Consider the following 15,954-nt stretch of genomic DNA (forward strand, 5'->3'; position numbering starts at 1 on the left):
TTTCTCCTGCCCCACCCCACCTACTCCACTCCCCCACTCAACCCCACCCCACTCCCTCCACATGTATACACACTCTCTTCCTCTCTCTCTCAATTAAAAAAAAAAAAAAGTTTGCTCCTTTTTTTCCAATTTAGTTGCTTTTTATTTCTTTCTCTTGCTTGACTGCACTGGCTAGAACCTTTTTTATCATGTTACATTGAAAAGGGCAAATGTCCTTGCCTTGTTCGCAAACGCAGGAGGAAAGCATTCAGTCTTTTACTATTACGGTTGGTTTTTCATAGATGATCTTTCGTCCTTTTTATCATGAACGGATGTTGGATCTTGTCGAAAATTAATGTTATCTACTGGAATGATAATGTGATCTTGTCCTTTAGTCCTTTAATATAGAAATATACTATTAATCGACTCTTAGATGCCAAACTAGTTTTGCATTCCTAGGACAAATCCCATTGGTCCTAGTATAGAATATATATATATGTTGCTGGATTTGGTTAATATATTTTTGAAAATTTTTGTGTCTACATTCATGAAGGATGTTGGTCTATAGGTTTCCTGCAATGTTTCTGTCTGGATCTGTTACTGTGTGATACTAGCCTCACAGGATAAGCTGGGAAGTATTCATTCCTTTCTCCTCTATTTTTCTGAAGAGTTTATAAAGTGTTGGTCTTATTTCTTCTATTTATTTGATGAAAATTCACCAGTGAAGCAATTTGGATCTGGGCTTTCCTTTGTGAGAAGATTTTAAATGAGTAATTCTATTTATTTATTTATTTATTAAAGGTATACTCAGACTTTCTATTTCTTCTTGAGTGAGTTTTGGTAATTTGTGACTTTTTAGGAATTTGTCCAATTTATTAAGTTGCTGAATTTGTTGACATGATGTCATTCATAATATTTTCCTATAATCTGAGAGGTTAGTGGTCTTTTGGTCCTAATTTTCATGAACTGTACCTTTTCTTTTATTCCTAGTTTGTCCAGCTAACAGTTTGTCAATTTCATCTACCTTTTCAAAGAACCAACTCTGGTTTCATTGGTTTTTCTCCACCATTTTTCTAATTTCAATTTTATTACTTTTCACTCTAATTTTTATTATTCCCTTCCTCCTGCTTGCTTTCAGTTTAGTTTTCTTTTTCTTGATTTTAAGGTACAGGTTTATATTATTAATTTAGGATATTTCTTATTTTCTAATACAGGTATTAAAAGATACAAATTCCTCTCTGAGCAATGCTTTAGTTGTATAGATATGCTTTATTTTTATTTTATTCTGATCAAAATGCTATATGATTTCCCTTATAATTTCTTCTCTGACCTAAGGGCTACTTAGAAATATATTAATTAGTTGGATATTTAGAAATGTTTTTGGATTCCTCACGTATTCTCCTGTTATTTATTTCTAATTTAACTCCATTGTGGTTGACAATATACTTTGTAAGATTTCAATCCTTTTAAATTTATTAAGATTTGTTTTATGGCTTCCATATACGCTCAAAGAGAATGTGTATTTTCTTGCTGTGTAGGATGTTCTATAGTTGTTGGTTAAGTATAATTTTTAAAATGTCAATAAAAATGACCTACTGATTCATGCTGTCATGAATGAACCTCAAAAACTTGCTGAAAAAGGAAGCCAGACATAAGAGATCCCATGTTGTATGATTCCATTTCTATGACATGTTCAGAAAAGGCAAATTTATAAAGACTGAAAGCAGATTAATGATTGCCTGGGGCTGGGAATGGGAATGGGAGTTAATATAGGATCTTATTGGGAGGATGAAATTACTCTATGGTGATGGTTGTACCACTAGGTAAAGTTATGAAAAATTATTAAACTCTATGCTTCAAATAGGTGAATTTTATGATATGTAAAGTATAACTCAATAAGATAAATTAACATGGATATTTACATATCAATATAAATAATGCCAAAAAAACCCTCATTGGTCACAATCAGAAGTATCCATGGCATCAAGCCCTTACTTTAAAAATTAATAAAAATTAATAATAAATTAATAATACCTGAGTGTCTCAGTCAGTTAATGTCTGACTCCTGATTTCAGCTCAGGTCATGATCTCAGGGTTGTGAGACTGAGCCCTGTGTTGGGCTCCATGCTCAGCACCAAGTCTGTTTAAGATTCTCTCTCTCTCCCTCTCCCTCTGCCCCTCCCCCACTCATGTTCTCCTTCTTTCCCTCTAATAAATAAATTTTAAAAATCTTTAAAAAATAAAAAAATAATAAAAAATTTAATAATAAAATTTGTTCCCTTTTTTCCACTGTAATTTCCTAAAAAACTAAAACTATATTCAGGTAACTGAACAACCCTAGTGACAAGGGCAAGTTCATTACAATAGATTTCTAGCTCCTAAATGTAGAAGATATAAAAAAGATTTTTAATTTTTTAAAATATTTTAAAATATTTAATTTATTTGAGAGAGAGACAGAGAGGGAGAACATGAGAAGGGGGGAGGGGAAGAGGGAGAGAGAGAAGCAGACTCCCTGCTGAGCAGGGAACCCGACACGGGGCTCAATCTCAGGACCCTGAGATAATAACTTGAGCCGAAGGCAGATACTTAACCAACTGAATCACCCAGATGCCCCTAAAAAAGGATTTTTTAAATGACCATTTGCAACTCCTGATAAAATAAATGATTTGGGGCAATAATCATAAATGCATGCTAGAACATTAGGAAAAAGCTATGTCATACATGGCTAATCAATCTTAACATCATGAAAATTAGGACTACTGGACACTGTTTAGACATGCATACAGAAGTAATTAGAGGTGATCATCAGGGAAACACAAATCAAAACCATGATGAGATACTATCTCACAACTGTCCGAATGGTTAAAATTAACAACACAAGAAACAACAGGTGTTGGCAAGGATGTGAAGAAAGGGGAAACCTCTTGCACTGTTGGTGGGTATGCAAACTGGTGCAGCCACTCTGGAATACAGTATCGTGCTTCCTCAAAAAGTTAAAAATAGAGCTACCCTACAATCCAGCAATTGCACTACTAGGTATTTGCCCAAAGGATAAATGCACCCTGATGTTTATAACAGCATTATCAATAATAGCCAAACTATGGAGAGAGTCCAAATGTGTCCATCAACAGATGAATGGATAAAGAATATGGGGTGTGTGTGTGTGTGTGTATGTATGTATGTGTGTGTATGTGTGTATATATATGTGTGTGTGTGTATCTATCTATATCTATCTATATCTATATCTATAATGGAATATTACTCAGCCATCAAAAAAGAAATCTTGTCATTTGCAATGATGTGGATGGAGCTAGAGAGTATTATGCTAAGTGAAATAAGTCAGTCAGAGAAAGACAAATACCATATGATCTCACTCATATGTGGAATTTAAGAAAGAAAACAAATGAACCGGGGTGCCTGGGTGGCTCAGTCAGTTAAGCACCCAACTCTTGATTTCGGCTCAGGTCATGATCTTAGGATCGTGAGATCGAGACCATATGGGGCTCTGCACTGGGCATGGAGCCTGCTTAAGATTCTCTCCCTGTCTGCCTGTGCTCCCCCCCCCAACAAAAGACGTAAGAAGGGAAGTGGGAAGAGGAAAAAAGGAGAGAGGGAAACACACCATAAGACTCTTAACAACAGAGAGCAAACTGAGGGCTGATGGAAGAATGTGGGGGATGGGCTAGATGGGTAACGGTTATTAAAGAGGGTACCTGTGATGAGTACCAACTGTTGTATATGTCATGAATCACTGAATTCTACCCCAGAAACCAATATTGCACTGTATGTTAACTAACTAAAACTTAAAAAAAAAAAAAAAAAGTAATTAGAGGTAAAATGACATGGCATCAGGGGGATCTGCTTTATTACAGTGACTACAGCACAAAAGAAAAGAGACCAAAATAGTGTTGATAAGGCTGGAAAATGGTCGTGTATGTTTGATCTGGATGTTCATTATGGTCTTAACCTTTAGCATTGAGTATGTTTGAAACTTTCACAATAAGTCTTTTTTTTTCCATCAAGAAAAACAAAATAAAATTGAGTTGTAAGAGTTGACCGCAATTGCCACTCAACTTTTTTTGGAACAGAGAAGGTAATTTCCCACAGAAATAAAAAGTATATGGTGTCTGGGGTCCTAGACTAGAATAGAATGACTTACTTTCTGGCAATCTTTTTGAAAGTAGATTGAAATAATTCTTCCATTACATGCTGCTGTTCCCGACAAAGAATTTCTGTCATCAACTGCAACAATATAGGACTTTGAGATAATTCCAATGCATCCAGAAACTAGAAAAAAAATAATAATTTTCTTGGGTTTTTATTTTTGTTTTGTTCTTACCAGCACTAACAAAATGGAAAATTAAAGCTGGGTTTCACAGAGAACAAATGCTACCACTTTTGCCATTTCTGCAGCTATAACGAATGCCTGGCATATAATAACATTTGCTAAATATTTGAGTTTTGATTCTTTAAAGGTTTTGCAGATGTTTTTCCCTCTTAAAGCAGTCAGGATGTTCTGAAAAATCTGATTCCAGGTTCTGAAATTCCACGATGATGTGCCTTCACTGAGATCTTGGTCTTCACCATTCCAGGTACTCTGGGGGCTTTTTTTATTTTGGAGACCTTTCTTTTCCACACCATCTTCATTGCACAGCAACTGTCCTAGGCTGCTCATCTAATGTTCTCTACTCCCCCATTTTCCATTTTGACATCTATTCTGCTTTCTAGGAAATACCCACAATTTTATCTTCTGTTTTATGAAGTTTTTTTTAATTTTGCTTTTATATATTTAATTTCAAGAGCACTTATTTGTTCTACTTCACAGACACAATACCTTCTCTCATCTCTGAAGTTACTCTTATAGTTTCTTTGATATGCTCATCCCTCATCTCCCTTTGTTGACTCAGTTCCCTCTGAGTTCCTTTTTCCTGTTGGTTTACATCTTTTTAGGTTAGAAGCTTCCTTCAAATGTTCAGTGACTGTACTTATATTTACATTAGCCCATTTACATTAAAAGAAAGTGCCAATGATCTATGTGGAATCTTTGTGGATGCTATAACCATTAGGTAACCATTAGACTGTTTGGAACAGGATACTTAGATGGCACCTACATGATGGTGTCATCCCATCAACGACCTGCTGATTCCAGGAATGCACCATTCAAGAAAGGTGACTGGCAAGCTAGAGGCAGCATGTACCGGGGCACTGAGAGTAGCACCACCAAGCTCTTACCCCAGGAACTACACTCAGCATATCAGCGTCAAGCCACCATAGCCTTGAACTGTTGTCTGTGAGCGTCTGTGCTTTATTTCAATTTATTCTGTGCACCTATTAGCAAGATGTGTCCTTTGGTAGCAAAAGTGCCTAAGAGAGGATATTTTGGGTCTGATAATGCTCAAAAAATTTCCATACAAATTAATGGTAATTGCTTCTTTGCTTTATACCATTTTGGCTTACAGAAGTTTTCATAGAAATGTTTCACTTTTGGATAGCAGGGGAAATCTGTATATAGTTGCTATAAATAACAATCTAGTATTGTACAGGAGAAACAAATAATCTACCACCTTGTTTAAGCCACTGGTATTTTAGAGACCTTCATCTGTATATTAAATAATACCGGTGATAATCACTAGACGTTTCTCAAATAACCACTACTTTATTCTATTTCTTAGCTCTTTTTGGCATTAATTTTCAAAATTTATACATAATGAATATAATATTTCACAATATTTTTCTGCATAAAAGATTTCAATTTAAAATGGGAGGGAATGAATTCCAAAAGATTTAGATATGCATCTGCCCCCACAGCTACCCAGCTTTCAAAATGAATTGAACTGAAGTCCTTAAGTTACAATACATCTCTGACTCTGAATATTTCACTTACTTTTCATCAAGAAATGTAACAGAAAAACAAGGTTTTAATTTCACTTGGTACTACTAAAAACTAACCTTTTTCATGCAGTCTACATAATTATTGTACCGCAGAGTTCCTGGGGGAAATTCTTCAGACTTCATGGGGAAATTAGAAATGATAAGCTTTTCAAGAACATGCTTAAGGTCCTCAAGACTGCCTTCAGTAAGATTGGTGAAGAATGGAAGAAGAATTACAGCCTGACCCTGTGGGAGCAATGCAGACATATGAAACTGCCCCAGTCGGGGCTTACGAATCCTACAGAATAAATAAAATTACTGCTTTCTTAAGGCTTTGCAAATAAAGTACTGTTTGGATTCAATGAACGACTTCAGAATACCTTCTACATTACACTGAAAACCAACCTGAACACAATACTGTATCTCAGCTTCTACTCTAGAGGCCAGTGGGCCAACTGAGGGCTATACACGTGTAATTAAATAGGACACTGTATGATGACGCTCTGTGATTTTTCCTTCTACAAATACAGACTCAGTACACTGGATAAGTTTGGTGTGGAAAGAGCATACTGAACAACCTCTGGGATAATTTATAAATATTCCTCACAGAACTAATTCTGAACTTCATAATGAGCATAAAAAAACTAGGTAATATTTCCTATCTCCCCTGTGGCAAGAAAGTTCCCAGGCTCCCTCATACTGAGGAATGAGAAACTTGATTAACCACAGAACAGAAAATTCCAAAGAAATATTCTTATGGTCTACTAAAAAAAAGTCTTTCATTAAGGCCACATTTTATTAGAGCATAAAATCTAATTATTATAGGACTTTAAAATTATAATATTAAGTTCTTAACTCTAAAAATTACCCAGATACATGTATTAATAGAAAAATTATTGAGTAATAGTTTAAATTCTGTCATTCACTGATACAGCAATTCTCAAAAAAGCCAATTTGAACCACACATATGAAAAGACAAGTACTAGTTCTTCTAAGTATGTGAAATTCATTGTGATTATATTTATCTTTTAGAGAGACATAAAAAAGTATGCGCAGATCAAATAACATGATGCCACGGGTCTCCTTCAAGGGTAGGAGTGGCTGCATAGTTGAAACAGACATGCCCATAGACAGATGGCTATTGAGGCTGAGTGACAGGTACACAGGGGTTACTCTCGCTTTTGAATATGTTTGAAATTTTCCATAATAAAAAACATACATCACAAATATGTAAAAATATAAAATGGGAAAATAACAGAGAATGTAATCTGAAAAAAAAAATCTTTTTCATCACTTACCTTTAAATGTAAACCCAACTTTGAATCAGCAAGTAGACTAGCATATGTTGTAAAGACTTCAGGGAATGCACTGTGATTTGTATTAAAAGATACAGATGAATCAATCTAAAGGAGGGGAAATAAAAACGTGATACATTTCTATACTATGCCTCTAATTTCCTTTAACACATTTTCCAAGTTTTTTAATTTCAGAAATAATCTACAAATTTGTTCTTGGGCTTTAAGAATATCATAACAATTCCTGTTCTGAAACATTTTAAATCTATCTGGTAAGACAATGCATGTAGACACTAAAAAGGTAAAGTATAGGAAAGGATAATGAGTATAAATAATAATGGAAAAAGTATAAAATGTAAGGTAATCAGCAACTGTCCAGTAAAAATATTTTTTACTTATCAAACCAATGAGCTTCCCTAAGAAATCTCCATCATATTTTTAAAGATAAAACTTACAGAGTCCAAAACAACTTCTTTTTTAAGATTTCTCAAGATACCTGCAAAATTTTGGCCAGTAAGGTCAGCACTGCTGTTTTACTTTCAGGAGCAGAATCTTTGGTCCACCAGGAGTCCCACTTTTTCCAGTTGTGCAGAATTGTACTCGCAAGTTTCAGTCCTTGGTGTTTCTGGCTAGCTCGATTCCTGAAGCTCTGATCTAACATTCCATTCAAAACGGCGCTCACCTGAAATAAGTAGGTGGTACTTGAAGAAAAATCCTCAATATTAAAAATGACAGACAAATAATAAAATCTACTTTCAGTTCAAAGCTATTCTTGGAAAATAAAGATGTTATTTCTGTAATAGCTATTTACTTCGTAACTCCTCAAATTTGAGAAGAGCAACTTAACATGTAAATTTTCCCACAAAACCATAAGGTGGTCTCCTTTATGAAATCATGTTCATCCTATTGCTTGTTTTCTTAGTTGGGAGCGTTCTCGATGAGAAGAATTAACTCCTCTGTTATACACGCACATGCCCAGAAGCATACACCCATGCTTGCACACACACATTTCCTGTCCCACCACCTTTCCAATAGTTGAAATCCTAATTTTGGTTAGATTAATATTCAATATTCTTATCATTATGACAATGCAAAAAAAATTTTTTAAAAATGTTGAATTATGTTAATCACCATACAGTACATCATTACTTTTTTGATGTAGTGTTCCATGATTCATTGTTTGCGTACAAATTGGACAACCTAGAACAAATGGATAAATTCCTAGAAACATACAACTTACCAGGACTGAATCTAGAGGAGATGATCTGAACAGACCAATTAATAGAAAGATGGTTGAATCAGTAATCAAAAACCCTTCAACAAACAAAAGTCCAGGACCAGATGCGTCTCACTGGTGAATCCTACCAAACATTTAAGGAAGAACTAAGACCAATCCTCAAATTCTTCTAAAAAAACGAGAAGACAAGTGAACACTTCCATACTCATTCCATGAGGCCAGCATTACCCTGATACCAAAACCAGACACAGAAACTACAAGAAAAGAAAATTACACGAAAATATCCCTGATGAACATAGATGCAAAACTCCTCAACAAAATATCAGCAAATCAAATTCAACAATACGTTAAAAGGATCATATACCATGATCAAGTGAGGTTTATTTCAGGGATGCCAGGATGGTTCAACACCTGCAAATCAATTAGCGTGATACAACACATCAACAAAATAAAGGATAAGAATCATAGGATCATCTTAATAGATGCAGAAAAAACATCTGATAAAATTCAACAACCATTCATGATAAAAACTCAACAAATCGGGTAGAGGGAACATACTTCAATATAATAAAAGCCATATATGACAAACACACAGCTGATATCACACTTGATAGTGAAAAACTGAGAGCTTTTTCCCTATAAGCAGGAACAAGAAAAGGATGTCCACTCTTGCCAATTTTATTCACCACAGCATTGGAAGTCCTAGCCATAGCAATTAGACGAGAAAAAGAAATAAAAAGCATCCAAAACTGAAGGGAAGACGTAACGCTGTCTCTGTTTGCAGGTGACATGGTATTATACATAGGAAACCCTGAAGACTCCACCAAAAAAACTATTAAAACTAATCAATAAATTCAGTAAAGTTGCAGGACACAAAATCAATATACAAAAATCTTTTGCATTCCTGTACACTAATAACCAACTATCAGAAAGTTAAAGTAAGAAAACAATCCCATTTACAATTGCATCAAAAAGAATAAAACAACTGGGAATAAATTTAACCGAGGAGCTTAAAAGCCTATATGATGAAAACTAGAAGACACTGATGAAAAAAACTGAAGATGCAAATAAATGGAAGGGTCTTCTGTGGTCATGGAATAGAATAATTAACATTGCTAAAATGTTGGTATTATCCAAAGCAATCTACAGATTCAATACAATCCCTATCAAAATTCCAATGGCATTTTTCACAGATATAGAACAAGCAATCCTAAAATTTATATGAACTATAAAAGACCCTGAATAACCAAAGCAATCTTGAGAAAGAACAACAAAGCTGGAGGCACTGTGCTTCTTGATTTCATGCTATAATATGTCAAAGTAATCAAAACAATACAGTATTGGCATACGAACAGACACATAGATTAATGGAACAAAATGGAGAGCCCAGAAATAAAAACATGCAAGGAGCCAAGAATATACAATGATGAGGTACAAAGAAGCCAAAAATATACAATGGAGAAAGGATAATCTCTTCAATAAATGCTATTGGGAAAACTGGACATCTATATGCAAAGGAATGAAACTCAACACTTATTTTACACCATACCCCAAAATCAACTCAAAATGTATTAAAGACTTGAACTTAAGACCTGAAGCCGTAACATTCTTTAAGGGATAAGTTCCTTGACAGTGGTCTTAGTGTGATTTTTTTTTGGATTTCACACCAAAAGCAAAGGCAACAATAGCAAAAATAAACAAGTGGAACTACATAAAACTAAAAAGCTTCTGCACAGCAAAAGAAATCACCAACATAATGAAAAGGCAATCTGTAACATGGCAGAAAATATCAGTAAATCATGTATCTGATAAGGGGTTAATATCCAAAATATATGAAGGACTCATACAACTCAACAGCAAAAAGTCAAACAATCTAATTCAAAAATGGGCAGAGGAACTGAATAGATATTTTTCCAAAGAAGACAGTCAAAAGGTAGATGAAAAGGTGCTCAACATCCCTAATCATCAGGAAAATGCAGATCAAAACCATAGTGAGATATCACTATGTAAAATAGACTAGCATCAAAAAGCCAAAAGTGTTGGTGAGGACATGGAGAAAAGGAAGCTCTTGTGCACTGTGGGTGGGAATGCAAACTGGTACAGCCACTATGGAATACAGTGTGACAGTCCTTCCAAATGTTAAAAACAGAAGTACTGTATGGTCTGGCAACTCCACGTTTATCTAAAGAGAAGATCACTATCAAAACAATATATCTGCACCCCCATGTTCATTGAAACATGTACAATAGCCAAAGACATAGAAACAATCTTAAGTGTCCATCAACAGATGAATGAACAAAGAAGATGTGGTATACATATACAATGAAATATAATTCAGCCATTATAAAGAAGAAAATTCTGCCAATTGTCACAACATAGGTTTGACCCTGACAACATTATGCTAAGTGAAACGGGTCCTACAGAGAAAGATAAATACTGTATGTCATTTATACATGGAATCTAAAAAACCAAACTCAAAGATATAGAGAACAGACTGGTGCTTGCTAGAGGCAGGGGATGGGGAGTCGGGCAAAATGAATGAAAGTGGTCGAAAGCACAACTTATAGTTATAAGATAACAAAGCTCTGGAGATGTAATGTATAGCACAGTGACTAAAGCTAACAATCTGTATCACATATCTGAAAAGTGCTGACATGCTTAAAAGTTCTCATTGTAAGGAAAAAAATTTATCTATACAAGGTGATGAACATTAACTAAATTTATCACAGTAATCATTCTGCATGATTATCAAATTTGACTAAACAAATCATCATGTTGTACACCTAAAACTTACAAAATGTTATATGAAAATTATATCTCCATAAATTTGGAAAAAAGAAGAATATTCATTCATGTGAATGGTAATAAAATAAACAAAATCAGTAGTTTTCTGATATACCACATCCTTGTAAAGAAAATATAAAGGGGGGGAGCCTGGGTGGCTCGCTCAGTTAAGCATCTGATTCTTGATTTCAGCTTATGTCATGATCTCAGGTTCATGAGACTGAGCCCCGTGTCAGGATCCATGCTCAGCTGGGAGTCTGCTTCTCTCTCTTTCTCTCCCATCCGCTTTAGCACTCCCTCAATCATTTTATCTCTCTCTCTCTCAAATAAATAAATCTAATTAAAAAAAGAAAATATAAAGGGAAAATATTCCATTTACAACTAAAGAGCATCCAATATCTAGAAATGTTAAGAAACGTGCAGCAACTAGATGAATAAAATGACATCATTCTACATAATAGTATGACAAAAAAGATTTGAGAATATGAATAAAGGTTTGAATAAATGGAGAGACGTACCTTAGAAAAAGTAGGCTTAAGTTTTAGAAAGGTCAATTTTGAGGAAGGAGTTAAGATGGCAGAGGAGTAGGGGTCCCCTTTCTCAGCTGGTCCCCTGAACCCAGTTGGATAAGTACCAGACCATCCTGAACACCCACGGAATCAGCCTGAGATGCAGGAAGATACATCTGGATCTCTACAAATGAACATCTCCAGTGCTGAGTACTGAGGAACGATGCAGGAAGCCATGAATGTGCACAGATATCTGAAGATAATCGGAAGGGGGAAGGAGCCGACGCACTCAGGCGCTTGGAAGCAGTAGCCACCTGCACTGGGGAGCGGGCAGACTCTCGGACTGGCACCCACGAGAGAGCAGACTGAGACGGTGAGCAGGAGAACTCGCGCGACCAGTGTGAAAACCTGCGCTCCGGAGTGCTCACGAACCACACTGAAACAGAGTTCTGGAGCGCGCACAGGGGCGCTGGCGGCTGGCAGCGTTAGAAACACAAAGGATGGAGACGTGCGGCCCTGGAAGTGAGGGCTGGGATGCCGGCTGTGGGACACACAACCCGGGACGCTGCAGGGTTTTTAAGAGCACAAACCGAAACAGAGTTAAAGAGGCCAGAAGAGTTCGGTGGAGAGCGGACTGCGATCTCTCTGCCCTGAGACAGAGGCTGAGATTTGGCCACTGCGACTCTGACTCTCAGGAGAGGCACAGCAAACCGCCAGGGAAAGCTGCCAGAGAACAAAAGCCCAGAAATACCGGTTCACAGTGTGCCCATCCTCATCGCCCCTCGCAGGGGACACGGAGACTCTACCCAAACAGGGTTGCCCTAAGTATCGGCGCGGCAGGCCCCTCCCCCAGAAGGCAGGCTGAAAAATCAAGAAGCCCACATCCCTAAGGTCTCTATAAAACAAGCGCACACTGCCTGGGTCCTGGTCAATAATTTGGGCTCTGGACAACCCTGCAACCTCTCCTCATCAGAAAGACAGTTTGGAGAAATCCCCCCAGCAAATGAACGACAATGAGTCTGTGGCCTATGCCACAGAACTGATGGATATGGATATAACGAAATTATCAGAAATGGAATTCAAGTAACAATGGTCAATATGATGTGTAGACTTGAAAAAAATATTAACAAAAATATAGAATCTCTAAGGACGGAAATGTGAGTAAATCTGGCAAAAATTAAAAATGCTATGAATCAAATGCAGTTAAAACTAGATGCTCTGATGGCCAGGGTAAATGAGGGAGAAGAACAAATTAGCGAATTGGAGGATAGGATGGTAGAAGAGAAAGCTAAAACCGAAAACGTGGCTCAAAAAAATCCAATCTTAAGAATGTAGGTTATGGGAGATTACGGACTCAATGAAATGTTCCAATGTCATAATCAGAGGCATCCCCAAGGGGGTGGAGAAAAACAGAGGTCTAGAAGAAATATTTGAACAAACTGTAGCTGAAAACTTCCCTAATCTAGCAAAGGAAACAAGCATTTGTGTCCAAGAGGCAGAGAGGACCCCTCCCAAATTCAACTACGACAAACCTACGCCACATCACGTCATAGTGCAATTTGCAAATATTAGATCCAAGGATACAGTATTGAAAGCGGCAGGGCAAAGAAATTTCTCACGTACCAAGGCAAAGATATCAGAATTACGTCAGACCTGTCTACACGGACCTGGAATGAGAGAAAGGGTTGGGGGAGCATTTTTAAAGCTCTATCTGAGAAGAACATGCACCCAAGGATCCTTTACCCAGCAAGGCTGTCATTTAGAATTGATGGAGAAATAAAGACCTCCCAGAGTCGCCAGCCATTGACCAACTTCATAACCACGAAACCAGCCCTACAGGAGATAGTAAGGGGGGTTCTATAAAAGTAAGGGGACCCCAAGAGTGATACAGAACAGAAATTCACAAACCATAGGAACAAAGACTTTATAGGCAATGTGACATCATTAAAATCATATCTCTCAATAATCACTCTCAATATGAATGGCCTAAATGCTCCCATAAAACGCCACAGGGTTGCAGATTGGATAAAAAGACATGACCCATCCATTTGCTGTCTACAAGAGACTCATCCTGAACCTAAAGATACATCCAGGCTGAAAGTGAAGGGATGGAGAAGCATTTTTCATGCTAGTGGATCTCAAAAGAAAGCTGGAGTAGAAATTCTCATATCAGACAGATTAGATTTTAAACTAACGACTATAGTTAGAGACACAGAAGGACACTCTATTATTCTTAAAAGATGTATCCAACAAGTGGATATGACAATTATAAATATCTATGCCCCCAACAGGGGAACAGCTAGATACACAAGCCAACTCTTAAACAGAATAAAGAGACAAATAGATAATAATACGTTAATAGTAGGGGACCTCAACACTCCGCTCTCAGCAAAAGACAGATCACCTAAGCAGAAAATCAACAAAGAAACAAGAGCTTTGAATGACATTCTGGACCAGATGGACCTCATAGATATATACAGAACACTACACCCCAGAACAACAGAATACTCATTCTTTTGGAATGCACGTCGAACTTTCTCCAGAATAGACCATATACTGGGTCACAAAACAGGTCTCAACCGATGCCAAAAGACTGAAATTATTCCCTGCATAGTCTCAGACCACAATGCTTTAAACTGGAACTCAATCAAGGAAAAATTTGGAAGAAACTCAAACACTTGGAAACTCAGAACCATCTTGCTCAAGAATGATTGCGTAAACCAAGAAATTAAAAATCAGCTTAAACAATTTTTGGAGACCAATGAGAATGAAAACACATCGGTCCAAAACGTATGGGACACTGCAAAGGCGGTCCTAAGAAGAAAATACATAGCCATCCAAGCCTCACTCAGAAGAATAGAAAAATCTAAAATGCAGTTTTTATAATCTCACCTCAAGAAGCTGGAGCTGGAACAGAGGAACAGGCCTAACCTGCACACGAGAAGGCAGTTGATCAAGATTAGAGCAGAGATCAATGAATTAGAAACCAGGAGCACAGTAGAGCAGATCAACACAACTAGAAGCTGGTTCTTTGAAAGAATAAACAAGATCGATAAGCCACTGGCCAGACTTATTCAAAAGAAGAGAGAAAGTACCCAAATTAATAACAATATGAATGAAAGTGGAGAGATCACAACCAACACCAATAAAATAAAAAGGATCATTAGAAACGTTTATCAACAGCTTTATGCCAATAAATTAAACAACCAGGAAGAAATAGACGCCTTCCTGGAAACCTATCAACTACCAACACTGAAACAGGAAGAAACTGATTATTTAAACAGACTGATTAATTATGAAGAGATTGAAGCAGTAATCAAACATCTCTCCAAAAACAAGAGTCCAGGGCCTGATGGATTTCCCGGGAATTCTACCAAATATTCACAGAAGAAATAATACTATTCTCCTGAAGCTGTTTCAAAAAATAGAAACAGAAGGAAAATTACCAAACTCATTCTATGAGGCCAGTATTACCTTGATCCCCAAACCCGGCAAAGAACCCATCAAAAAGGAGAATTACAGACCGATTTCCCTGATGAATATGGACGCCAAATTCTCAACAAGATCCTAGCTAATAGGATCCAACAGTACATTACAAGGATTATCCATCATGACCAAGTGGGATTCATCCCTGGGATGCAAGGGTGGTTCAACATTCACAAATCTATCAGTGTGATAGATAATATCAACAAGAAAAGAGTCAAGAACCACATGATCCTCTCAACTGATGCAGAAAAAGCATTTGACAAAATACAGAATCTTTTTCTGATTAAAACCCTTCAGAGTGTAGGGAGAGAGGATACATTCCTCAAACTCATAAAAACCATCTATGAAAAGCCTACCGTGAATATCATTCTCAATGGGGAAAAGCTGAAAGCCTTTCCCTTAAGATCAGGAACACGACAAGGATGCCCACTCTCGCCACTATTATTCAACATAGTACTAGAAGTCCTTGCAACAGCAATCAGACAACAAAAAGGGATAAAAGGTATCCAAAACAGCAAAGGAGAAGTCAAACTGTCTCTCTTCGCAGATGACATGATACTCTATATTGGAAAACCCAAAAGACTCCACCTCCAAACTACTATAACTTATAGAGCAATTCAGTAATGTGGCCGGATACAAAATCAATGCTCAGTAATCAGTTGCATTTCTATACACGAACAATGAGACTGAAGAAAGAGAAAATAGGGAATCCATTTCATTTACAATAACACCAAAAACCATGCGTTACCTTGGAATTAACTTAACCAGAGACGTAAAGGACCTATATGCTAGA

General features: G+C 36.8%; 1 protein-coding gene across 9 annotated transcripts in view; it reads right to left on the reverse strand.

Moving 5' to 3' along the window:
• PRKDC (protein kinase, DNA-activated, catalytic subunit) overlaps positions 1–15,954 on the reverse strand; it is a 247,506-nt gene that overhangs the window by 141,732 nt on the left and 89,820 nt on the right. For all 9 annotated transcript variants that reach the window (XR_004622659.1, XM_034650151.1, XM_034650152.1 and 6 more), the window contains 4 exons: positions 7,642–7,827; positions 7,149–7,253; positions 5,929–6,096; positions 4,139–4,266 (listed from right to left, as the gene is read on the reverse strand). Coding sequence is in view for 8 of the 9 variants with exons in the window: in XM_034650151.1 (XP_034506042.1) it covers positions 4,139–4,266; positions 5,929–6,096; positions 7,149–7,253; positions 7,642–7,827 (587 nt within the window). In the remaining variant the exon portion in view is untranslated. The remainder of the gene's footprint in view (positions 1–4,138; positions 4,267–5,928; positions 6,097–7,148; positions 7,254–7,641; positions 7,828–15,954) is intronic.

The sequence above is a fragment of the Ailuropoda melanoleuca genome, unplaced genomic scaffold (genome assembly GCF_002007445.2).
Source record: "Ailuropoda melanoleuca isolate Jingjing unplaced genomic scaffold, ASM200744v2 unplaced-scaffold11384, whole genome shotgun sequence".
Classification (NCBI taxonomy): domain Eukaryota; kingdom Metazoa; phylum Chordata; class Mammalia; order Carnivora; family Ursidae; genus Ailuropoda; species Ailuropoda melanoleuca.